We start from the raw sequence: 12,836 nt of genomic DNA, 5'->3' as shown, positions 1-12,836 counted from the left end.
GAGAATCTATTTTGATTTATTCATGTTGCTTATTTTCAAAATGAACTCTTTAAGTGTTCAATGCTTCCAGGGATAATGCAAGCATATTTAGAAACTATGTATCAAATCAGGACTTTTTAATACCCAGCTCTAATTAAGATTAACATCAGCAAGATACAGTTATTTAACAAGCTAGAGAATAAGTTATCCTGGCTAGTAATACTATATAAAGTTTTATAAGACAAAATAAATTACAGAGAGAAAATTGAAAAAGAAAATAACTCCTGACATCAGGGTAAGTATAAAGTATAACCACTGAGGAATTAAGAAATTAACCCTTCAGCATGATCTGATGCTGTGAAAGTACAGATTAGGCCTGCTTTGCATGAACAGGATTTGAAAGTAATAATTGTACCACAGGCTTTCAATCAGCACAGAATATGCAAAATGAAGTGATTAATAAGCAATTTTATTCATAGACAATACCTACATTTGCAAAGCTTTAGAGTCACGACTGAATAAGGTTCCGTAAGGGGAGAGCGAAAGAATGGATCAGTCCATCCACTCAGGGTTGGTCAGAAGCAATGAAATCAGTGTTTATCAATTTGTATGTCTTTTTACAGCGGGCAAAGAGATGATACACTGCTTACGCAGCCTGTTCTGTCCCTGGAGAGACAGGGAAAGACAAAGGAGAAACCACTGTGTGACACTAACCCTTTAACAACTCTGTCATTGTGAAAGGCACTGTAAGCAGACCCTAACATTTCCAGTGTTTCAGAAAGCTCCCATTTCCCCACAAACCTGACCTGAAAATGAGCACGGCACCTGCAGTTCCTGCAGCTTCCATCTGTCCATCAGCTGTGACTGCTCCAGTATTGCAAGAGAACAGACCCTCCTCCGCCAGCGTGTGTTGACTGACGGGCACGACTGCTCTTCTGAAAAGCATCTATAATGGCAAAGACAACTTTTTTTAGACAGCTTCAAATACGCAAGTAAACTACTACTTTTTCTACACGCTTCGTAAAAGGTTGAGCACGATACTGGTAAATCATGCGTTATTTGGCCCTACTCCTTCCACAACACTGTGCTGACCTGAGAGGAAGACTACTGGACTTAGAGCAACCCACATTTTTTAAGTTAAATAATAAAAACTTTAAAACCCGAAGCAACCGGCACCCTAAACCCACAAGACAAACCCTCATTTCGCAGGTTAAACGCGGCATTACCGACAGCACCCCCTCAGGGGCCCGCAGGGAGCTGCTCCCGCCGCGCCGGGGAGCGACCCCTCAGCCCGTTCCCGCCTCAGCCCGTTCCCGCCACAGCCGCCGCGAGCCGTGGCCGCGTGAGCCCGCTCCCCTGTTACCGTAATTGCCCGCGGGCCAGGCGCCGGGCACTCCTGCATGTACGAGGATCCCCGATCGCCTGAACTGAACCAGTGGCGCTGAGAAAGTTGCGCTTCTTTTCGAGTCAGTACGGGCGCCTGGCGCCGCTTCTTGCTCCTTCTCCGCTGCGGGCGGGGCAGGTCCGTGAGGGCGGCGCCGCGCGCCTGCTGAGGCCCAAGGCCCCTCGGGAACAACAGAAGCAAAAAAGTAGAGGGGAAAATTGCTTGCTGAGCTCTATCGACAAAGCAACAAAGCTCAAAACATTTACAGAGATGAGTAAGGAACAGGAGAGTCAGGCAAGTCATCATGGCTGACTTGAAGCTGGCAAGAGGGGAGGAAAGCAGAAGGTGTTAGAGGCACCCTGGATGTACCTGGGCAGCCTGGTGCAAGGAGGCTGATAACACAGATCTTCCTCCAGAGCCTGGAAGCGTCTCCCAAGTGAGGGGGCTAACACCTAGCCAAGGATGACTACCGCTCAGTAGCCAAAACCTACCCAGTCGCAGAGGCAATGGCTGTAACGCTCTTCAAGTTGAGGGGACCAAATGATGGAATATGCAAAAAGGTAAGACAGAGGTCCTTTTCTCACAAGATTAAGGGTTATTTTTCAAAGAATCAAGGTTTCAAATGATAGAATAAGACTGCTAGATGTTTGGACACCTCTGGGAATGTCTTGTATTTTACACAGAACAGAAAACAAAGAATACAATAGCAGTTACACTGTACTTTATGTGTCTCAGTTTGACTTGTCCTGATGTTAGTGTTTTCTCCTGAGTTCTCTGAGTTTCTGTGAGCCATAATTAGTTCACCCGACACCAATATCAACATAGCAATCAACACAGCAGTGTGATCCTCACCATGCCACAGGGACAAGCTGCTTCTTGCAAACACATTTCAGGTGACACCATTTAGCACAGTGGACTACAGCACTCAAAGGTCTGATAAATAACTGAAGTGTTAATTATACAAGTACCCTGATGATTAGATTTCATACATATCTTAGAGCTCTAGTGACATCTCATTATTCTGCTAGTTGCAGTCTGTTTGGCTCCAGTACATAGGTGGTATTCTCACAATGTGTTATGGTTGTTTATAATGTTCAAAGCACATTCTGTCATTACTCTCTGTTACAGACTAGCTCTGCTTCGAAGCAGGTCGGTGGAGGAGTATTCCAGAGATAGTTAAATACTGTTCAACAGAATGAATTTCAGCCAGTTCCCGAACTACATATTTAGACTCCCTTTAGCACTTCTTCTTTCCTCCATTTTTCTCAGTGCCCCCAGGCTTGATTCTTTCTCCTGCCCACTCAGGATGATCTCCAAAACATTTCAGATTATATGAGGGAGACAATTGCCTTGCCTGCTCCCTTCCCTGCTTTCACCCCACATCCTCTTGTCCAGTCTGCAAACAAGGTAACATTCATGGGTTCTTTGGTTCTGAACAAGGGCTTGGGTTTCCGTATTCACAAATAAAAATATTTTCAGATTGGGAAAAGAAAACGTGTTTATGCTTAGGTCTTTAAAACAGCTGAATGTGCCAGAGAGCATACACTGCCACGTGAGTGGAGTTCATACTTTTAGGAAAGCTGGGTCTGATTACTGGAAGTTGAAAACTGGCTCAATAACACCCAATAATCCTAATTTAAGTCACACCAAGGACGGAATAGGCCCTGGAACCTCATTTGTTTGCTGTTGGGCAGTGAAAGATGATACAATTGTAGTTATGCTGATAATATTGTCAGGTTTTACACTCATTTGTGTTTGCTTATGTTGGAGTGAATTACTGTTTAGTAATTTTCTTGCCAGAGTCTTGAGTCAGGAGAAATCTCCCATACTTAAATAATCAAGTGAACACCTTTTGCATGTGTGCCTGAAAATCAAAGTAGAAGCATAATGCTCATTTTGATGAAAAAGTTAAAGAAAAATTACAAGAAACTGAGAAATAAGATTTTTGTACTATCTGCTAGGGCAGCATATGGACTTAGCCAGTTTCAGCAGGTACCCGAGTGAGGAGAGCAGAGGATTTTGAGTGGGAAGCCCTGAGGTACCTCAGGAAGGACAGCAGAAAGGTTTGGGCAGAAGCTATGGTTTACCTCAGCAAGGACAGCAGAAGAGTTCGGGTGAAGCTGTGAGGCGTGTCAGTGAGGAGAGCTGAAGGCTTTGGGCGGGAAGCCCTGAGGTGCCTCAGCAGGGGGGAGCAGGGGGGTTTGGGCGGGAAACCCTGAGGTGCCTCAGCGGGGGGTTTGGGCGGGAAGCCCTGAGGTGCCTCAGCGGGGGGGTTTGGGCGGGAAGCCCTGAGGTCCCTCAGCGGGGGGGTTTGGGCGGGAAGCCCTGAGGTCCCTCAGCGGGGGGGTTTGGGCGGGAAGCCCTGAGGTCCCTCAGCGGGGGGTTTGGGCGGGAAGCCCTGAGGTGCCTCTGTGCAGCAGCAGGAGGAACTGAGGCAGCGCTACTGTGTTTAGGCAGGAGATACTGAGTTACCTGAGGACTGCAAAAGCATTTGGGTGACAGCTAGTACATAACTGATATAAAGAGTATACCAGCTGGGCAAAAAGATCTGAAGAATTATGTGAGAAATCTAATGAATCGTCTGGGTGAAGGGGTGGTGTAGAACAGGTAGCCCTTGAAGGAAGAACAGTATGAGTAGGAGCAAAAAGCTGAGGTAAATCTTTGCTGGAAAGGGGAAAGAAGATAAAAGCTAGTGTGTGAGGGGATGGGTCTAAGCTGGTAAGTGTACAAAGCAGGAGACAAGATAAAGATTTCAGTAGGAAATGCCAAAGCAGCTTTCTTGACTACTACTGGGACTGGCCTGTGCCCTGGGGTCCCCAGCATGATGCTGCTGTGCCAGTGCAGAGCAAGCCCCCCAATAAGTAGGGCTGAAGCCTTTTCCACCACTGCTTTTCCTGCCCAGCTGAACGTGTACAGAGTGCCAGCCTCAACATCAACTTGAATTCTGCAGCCACAGCTCCCGTCAAGCCAGCTGGGCAGCTTCCCCCATGGAGGCTGGGTCATTATAAGCAGTGGCTGGTGAGTTGAGCAAAGGGATCCTGGTCCCGGGGCATGTTGGAGTGGCTGGGAGGGCTCTGCTCTCTCTGTCTCTGGTCTTTGTGCTCCCTCAGCTGGCTAGTGAGAGTGCTGTCCCTGTAAGGATGGCAAGAGTCACCTGGGGATTGTTTAGATTACTGAGGTCTCTGGAGTGGGACACTTATCCTGTGGCTTCATGCCCTGTTGCAGTGCAGTGATGTACAGAGTGTGGGTACCCTCTGTGGAGGGGATATTTCACAATGCTTGTAGGAGAGTGGGGCAGCCCTTTTTTGTGCAAAAAGTGCCTTCATCTCCCTATAAGAAGGGTTCAGGCGTATGGGGCATGAGTGCCCTCTTGTCAGCTGGCTTCACAGCCTACCCTCTGAGGGACTGTGTCACAAGACTCAGCTTTGTGGGATGCATGGCACCTCTTGCAACCTTGACCCCAGAGCTGACCCTCTTGTCAGGATTTGGCTCCCTGCCTTAGGGGCTTCACGTCCTGTCAGCAGGCAAGACATCATGGCAGCCCTGTCATGAGGGTGGATGCCATGGGCCAGACACCCTCCTGTCACTATGGAGGGACAAGGGGAGCCCTTTGAAGGATAGAGCGATGTGGACAGCTTTATAAGACAGGGTGAGAGATGTCCCCTCTTTGTGCCTTGGTTTTGGCTGATTTAGCGAGCAGAACAGAAGGAAGACTGAGGATGGAAGAAATTCCTTCCTATCCTTGCTTCTGGCACCACCATGTCCCACACCTCGAAGGTGTGCTCAGAGTTGTAGAGCTCCGCTCTCAGCCTTGTCCTTGGTCAGAAGATGACATACTGCCCTGGGAACTCTGCAGCTGTTCCTAAGGGTGAAGGAGTGGAAAGCACTGCATAAGCAATAAGACAAATATCTTGATGTCAACAATCATACTATTCAGAAAAAACATAAAATTCAAGCAAGTGTTTGTGGCAGTAATGCACTGGTGTAATGGATTCCCGAATTATTTAACATACTTGCTACTCTCTTTCAGCTCTTATAATAATCAATAATCCTTCCCTCATGGACTCTATACAAATTTTCCTCACAGGGAATACATTCATAACTAGTATTTGTTTACAGACATAGAGATGTGAGTAAAATATATTACAGCATTCTTCATAAAGGCTGTATGCCTCATAGAACAACAAGTATAACTCTCAGTCATGTCACTTCCCATAACTCAGGCTGTGAAGAGCATGACAAAATTCATCAATTCTTGTTAGTCCCAGTATTAAATACTGTACGAACACATGAATAAAAAAAAAATCCATGTTATTCTTGTCCATGCAAAGTACACGTTCGAGCCCTAAGAGCCTTATTGCTTTATTTTCTTTAGATAATCTTACTCAGTGTTTGCTCGCTCCCTTTTCCTGACGGTATTTGTGAGCCCTTGAAGAATCACCGACTTCAGGACGCAAGAGTGTAAAAGGCAGCCACCACCGTAGCTCAATCAGCCAGTGGCACAATGTAAGTATTTTCACTCTGGCCAGCTGTTTACTGAAAATGATAGTACCAACCTGGGTTTACACATAGTACAAGCCTCCCTTCTGTTCAGTTTGAGTAATTTTCCTGTGTTTTACACATCTAAGAGTACAAAGAAACGCAGAGAAGACTAGTAATGACCTCTGCAGTAGCAAGGGAGTTGCCAACACTTTTTCTAATTGCGGGTTTGATTCCCATATTCTTGACATGTTCACTTGTGCTTCTTAAGAACTGGTGGGTATCTTGAGAGCTATATAATGAATCCCTAAACGGTGTTAGAAACAGCAAAGTTGTATATACTAGCCTCCAGCATTTTGAGCTGGAGCATAACAGTTGTTCTGTTTCTATTAGATACAAGACACACCACAATGACAAACTGTTAAAAAACCACTAAACTCAAGAAGCAGGCACATTATTCCAAAGCTGAAAAATCTATGTATCTTCTTGCTAATGAAATATGTCTTAGTATTAATAACTTTGTAGAAAAACTACTGTGGAAATAAAGGTAAAAGAATGCTGCTATGGGACCCAAAGTGGTATTAAAATGTAAGGGCTATTTACTAATAAAATACTAATAATGCTATAGGAAAAGGCCCAGGATAAACCACATTTTTAATGTATTTATTCTCCTCCATACATGCAGAGTTCGCCATCACAATAGTTTGATTAGAGTATAATGGGGAATAAATATGTTTGTATCTTTCTTTGTTCACCAAGCATTTCCCAATTACATGACTCTGACACTAAGCAGGCCACTTGTGCTGTGTTTGCTAGTTTTGATTGATTTCACCTGAAAAATACTAAATACAAATGATGTCTTTCATATTCCTTCTCAGCATGTTTGAATATCACTACTTTTACTCTGAGAATTTACTCTGTTAGAAGAGAATGCTTGTGCCATCCATACATTTCACTGTGGGAAACCTGAGTTAATGTTATTATTGAATTACTTGGTATGTGCTATAGAAACAATGCCATCTAATATTGCGATGAATACAGCCTACAAAAGGGAACAGATAGAACTCTCTATTTTCGTATTATGTTTTGAAACAGCAATTAAAATGATACTCTAATAATGGTAGATTGCCACTCTTAAGGAATAGAACTCCTCTGTCTATGAAGAAGATGGAGGGGGAGACCCACACTGTTTTCACAGGACTCTTCATTCTTGCCCAATTCATTTCACAGGAGCTATTGATAGCCATTTAGTCATTATTCGTCTCTGTTATATTTAGACTAGCTATATGAAGGATAAAATTACAGCTGTTACAGAATTATGCACTGTCATCTCTCCAGAAATCAGTTTTTCATAGCACCGGTGCTTGAGATAAACCGTTGCTTCATTAATGTAATGCTCAATTTTTTGCCCTTCAATTTTGCTTTCCTTAGGTAATGCTCAGACTGAAGGAGACCACTCTCTAAGGGTGTGTCCCATCAGCTAACTTGTCCTTATTGGTTCTTGCTGAAATCCCCCACCCAGAGAAGGCACTGCTTTTGGTTGTGCAATCTCTCATACACAGTAAATCTACCAATTTAGATGGCCTGTAGAAGGCCAAGCAAGTGAATATCACAGTTATTCTAGATGAGATAGTATTACACACCCCATGTGAACACGTAGGGTGTATACATAGTAAAGAAACCACCTCAGACTCTCCTCTGTAAGAAATGAAAGCCTCATTATATGCAGTAAAATGAAATGATTTATGTATCTTGTTTCTTGAGATGTGAGTCAAGGTGAGTGTAAGGTGATTGCAAGTAAAAATGAAACCCACGTTGCTGCAACAAAAGTGATCTATTTGTTGTGCCTTTGTTGTCCAACATAGCCCGTGTCAATTTAGTAATCTCTTGTTCTGTTGGCTAGTAACTAGTGATTTTTGGGTGTTTCTTGGTTCCATGCAAGACACTTTTAAATAATCTGGAACTAAGAGCAGCTGATGATGATGCAGCTTGGGAACATTTGCATGAAAAGTTGGTTTTGTGTCAGTAGACTAGTGAAAAAAAGTATCTTCTGTAGAGTTTTAACTAAAGATGTGATGACAGTCTGTTAGAGCACACCTTTTGAACAACTTTTCGTATATCATAATGCTGGTATAACTTGAGATGCTTAACTAACTGTCTGAAAGTAGCAGAAAAGTGTACTATAATGAATACAAATTAATAGGGCTTTGGATTTATTTGGTGGAAAAAATGCTGTGTGAAAAATTCATTGTTGAAAGTCATTAGCAGTTACTGATGGGCATTCTAAGTAAATCAAATCATTTGAAACTAGGACCAATGGCTATCTCAACTGTGTGCAAAATAGCTTATCTGGTATAAAACCGAATCCTGCCTAGACTGCAGTACATTATCTATTTTATCTCTGAACTTGCAAGTGATAGTATTGCTGTTGCTGAAATTCTGCCTTTTGTCAGGGGATTGATATTAGCATTAGGAAGGCAAATATACTGGCTTTAATAGTACTACATGTTAACAAATACTTTTTGTACTTACCTATGCACCGCTTTAACTAGAAGCTAATGTAAACCTGTACTTATGCTGCATGAAAACAGCAGTAACCATCTCATTTTCCATGAGATATTAGAAGATAAAAATCATCTTTTAAAGCCTCATCCAGTGCTCGCTCATGGTAAACGGAATGTTCCCTTTTTTCCTAATGGAAAACTGCTATTATCTAATTGAAAACAAAAGCAAAGAAGATTCAGTCTTTTTTTTCTTTCTCTTTCAAGATGATAGACAATGCAGTGAGTAAATTACTGTTGTGGTACTCAGGATGACATCACAGACTTATTAACTGAGTTCATAATTATTTTGTGTGGGATAAGACATACACTGTCTGCATTTTGATTTCCTTTTGGGAAAATGAAGACAATATATCTTTCCTATTTTTCTACTGTATTGTTAGGATAATTAGATTGAATATTGTATTAAGTACATCGCCAACGACATTTGTAAAGTTATAGTAATAACATGAAGGCTGATATACCTGCATTAAATTTATAGAGGATATGATGAATTCAGATAGCATGGCTAATTTCCTAATCTTCTATGAAATCATACTGTAAATTCTCGGGGGCAGTTATTCCTTTCATACATGTAACTGTCTCAAGAAAGATTTAAGCAATTATGGGGTCACTTCAATTCAAAGACCTTATATATTATTTAACCCCCCATCCCTTTGTCTACCAATAGCAGCAGCTCAAGGAATATGTATTTTAGTTTCTTTGGATATCTCTATTTGAGAAGCATGGTATTCATTTCACAAACTACTTACAGAAAAAGCTGAAGCAATTCAACCAAAATAATGTTGGAAATGAACACAGGCACATGTTTGACAGCAACAAATAGTTCAGGTTTGAGTTTTATTTATAAAACAAATAAATTGAAACACAGTTTGGTTTAATGAATGGCTCATTAGTGGCTTTGAGATCTGCATCCCCCATTTTGCCACTAAGTTCTTGAATGGTTGTGGCTGAATTTCCTTCACTTTCATTGCTGCTGTTTGCCCATTGTCCTGGTGACACCCATCTTTTTCTCTCTTTCTCATTCTTGTCTATTTAAGACTACAAAGTCTCTTAATGTGGTGTAGTCTGAGTTCTCAAAGGTATAAAGGTTCCAACTTACATTCTAGTATTGTAATAATTTGACTTTGGAGAAAAAAATCAATGTAATGAATTCCAATTCCCCCTCTCATTTGTCTCAATCGCCTGTTTTTGCTCCTGACTGATCTCTTATTGGGCCAAAATATTGTTTCTGTAGCTGAGATGTGAACCGAACTTGGTTAAAAATAAACAAAAAATTTGAATTTTAGAGTAACATTCTAAAAGATAAATCAGTTCAGTGACCCAGTACACAATACCACATTTCAGTCTCAATAATTATTTTGCCTGTCTAAATACATTCTGTGGTTGTATTTGAATATCATAGTCCTCATTTCCTATCTTGAGCTTCTATATAACCTGATACGGAAGTGCTAAACTTTTGTTAATTTCACTATGAGATTCATCTGAGTTATCACTACAAACAGTTATCAATGCATCAGAGATGTTGCCAGCATTATATTTCCAGATAAGTTATATGTGATCATTAGACAGAAATTTACATTGTCAGGGATTTTAACTAGGAAAATTCCCCAGGTGCCGGGAGGTAATATAAGATGTTTGGCTCAAAAACTATTTTTTCCTAGATATTCGGAAATGATTTGTATATTTAGCTCTTAATTTTTTTACATCCTATTAGCTAAAGTTTAAAGTTTTTATGCACAGGTTAACAATAACAGACAGTCCTGTTGGATACCACGTCCTGAGGAAAGAAGGTTAATATTGTTGCTCTTTATCTATCAATCACTTACAACATAAGAAGCAAAATAAGTCATTCTGCTGACATTTCTTCCTCATTCTGAAAATCACTGATTTAGAGCTATTTAAGATACTTACGCTAATGGACATTGCTGGCACAAGAACAAATGAATATCAATTATCTATGGTTAAATGGTAACCTCACATTAGAAGAAATTTTTAATGAGAAGAGCAAGAATAATCTAGAAATACCTTCTCATGAGACCAGGAATACGGTAATGTGTCTAGATTTAAGCAAAGAATTAGGGTAAGTTTCTGTACAACTTTATTTGCTGCCAGAATGAGAAGATTCAGGAGCCTAAGAGATGCTACAGTGGACTATATTGCTATATTATTCTAGAGGGCTATATATTCAATGAGTTGAAAAAATGAATTTCCATTTCTGATAGCAACAAAATAGGAGTGAGCATAATTCATATTTATCATGAGCATGGAGGGGTTTTTCCTCATTTTTTCATTTGAGTGTTTCTAGGATGACCCAGGTTTAGATTTAGAAGGAGAAAATCTGTGATAGGCTGAGCCAACGAAACTAAACCTCAGCTCACTAGCAAAAGTGGGATATTAAATTTAAATAACTGAGCCTTGGATAACACAGGGCAAAGCATTCTCTTTTTAATTATGCTGCTCCTTTAAAGCTACTAATCGGTTCTAAATTTATGTAGCATATGTGTGCAATACATATTTGGCCTTATAAAATAGGAATCATATAACTTAGCTTTTGCACAGTGATACTCGTTAATGCAAACTGAGATCAAATGTGACTATACACAAGTTTTGTAAAGTTCTGCTGACTGATTTACCCGAAGAAAAAGTTCAGAATCCTTATCTGAAGGTATACAGAATTAATATTTTGATTAGGTATGTCTTTGTATTTTTGTAGCTGGTGCTAAACAGATAACTTTGTAACAGAAATGATGGGCAGTTTTAAAATTTGATGGCTTTTCCAGAGCAATGGGCATATCTATTTTATGAGGCTTTGATTTATAGCTGATATAATCTTATGTTATTAACAATATAACTATCATTTATAGGGTAGCTCTGATGTTTTAAATATTGGAATTGGCTATGCAGTTTCCTTCGTTCTTAGTCTCATACCTCTGTGTTGCATGAATTATCCATTCTGATTTGAGGCAAAAAGTTTGTCCTGTAAGAGAACTTATTTGTTGGCCAAATAAAAGGGAACAACAGGAGTAATTGCTCTGTAGTGTCACTGGGTTCGAAACCTGGCCTGGTATCTCTCTGTGGAGCTGTACTTTGCCACTGTTTTTTCAATTTGTTTGTTGCTCTTCAAAAGGCTGAACTGGACAGACCTATTGCAGCATCCGTTCTGGAAAGGATCCCTCAGCCATTGTGGTGGTGATTCTGCAGGCAGCCAGGGCACAAGCTCAAGGTACCGAATGTTCTTTTTGTATAGTAAATCTAAGCGATCAAGTATTTATTTTTATTATGGTTTTCTGTAAATTTTCCCGCTTTTGAATTTTGCTTAGGATTTTCATGTTGTTAACTAATTGATGAATGGAGTTTTACACCCTTCAGTGGACAGTGTTGGATGCTTAGGGATTATCCTATTAGTGTATTACACTGTGTTCACTTTAACAGACTCCTTCCTCCTGGCTATAGAATGTGTTAAAATTTACTTCTGAACTAACTGCTCTAATTTTTATTTATTTGTTTATGTAACAATGATGCACGGTAATTTGACTTTTTTTTTTTTTGAAAGCTTTTGTACAATCTTATAAATATGGGTCGATCTTATCTCTACTGAGATTTTTTTGTTTGTTTGTTTTTATGCATTAGGCTTAGAGCATCACAGAGCCTATCAGTACAGCATCTTAGATTTGTGGTTCAGCCTTATATCCTTGCAAATGCAGCTGACCCATATTCTTTGCTTATGACATAAAGCATTAATCTAATGGTTTCTTTTCTGAATTTGTAATACTGTACACTGCTATATAGAGAGAAAAACCCAAACCTTTTGTGATAAATAGGTTCTATGTATTAAAAAGTTAGGCTGCTTCAAAACTTCTGTTACCTTGCTGGTTTTTGGTTTTAATTTTGAATTAGGATATTTAGTGTTCATTTTTATGTTCTTTTGTTCTAAATATTTGAAAGATACTTTAGGTTCCAATCTAGGGAACTAATGTGAAAGCACTTTTCTTTTAGAATGCTGTATGTTTGTGTCTTCTGTTTGTTTTAAAATTCTCTCTTGTGTTGTTTAATACCTATTTCTGATACCAGTGTTGCAACAACCACCAAAATCAATAAACTTGCAATCAAGTGTGACATGTAAATCATCAAGAAAAAAAATAGTGGTTTTTATTGATCTAAATCTAGGCTACAGACTTGATTATTAGAAGTATGGTTGTTGTGACTTTTCCTGTAAAGACTGAATGATCTCTAAAGCTTTTAATATTTTTTTAATAGCTCTGGTATTATCGTGTAATAATTTAGTTTTCCTAGTTTCTCTCATGCAAGTTCTACTGAGGGAGCTACAGAATTTTTAATATTCTCTGAGTCATTTGCTCTAAACTTTTTTTTTCTTCATTGCCATTGCTAATATAAAAAGTATGTGTGGCACATATTACAATAGTGTGCTG

General features: G+C 40.1%; 1 protein-coding gene across 1 annotated transcript in view; it reads right to left on the bottom strand.

Annotated features, from left to right (window-relative positions):
* LOC137665761 (serine/threonine-protein kinase ULK4-like) overlaps positions 1–12,836 on the bottom strand; it is a 253,270-nt gene that overhangs the window by 189,367 nt on the left and 51,067 nt on the right. Inside the window, 3 exon segments of the mRNA XM_068405143.1 lie at positions 781–925; positions 1,206–1,544; positions 1,630–1,682. Of these exon segments, the coding sequence (XP_068261244.1) occupies positions 781–925; positions 1,206–1,544; positions 1,630–1,682 (537 nt within the window).

This window comes from Nyctibius grandis, chromosome 7 (genome assembly GCF_013368605.1).
Source record: "Nyctibius grandis isolate bNycGra1 chromosome 7, bNycGra1.pri, whole genome shotgun sequence".
Lineage (NCBI taxonomy): Eukaryota > Metazoa > Chordata > Aves > Nyctibiiformes > Nyctibiidae > Nyctibius > Nyctibius grandis.
The sequence above is the reverse complement of the archived record's forward strand: the minus strand, read 5'-3'. Positions and strand labels throughout refer to the sequence as shown.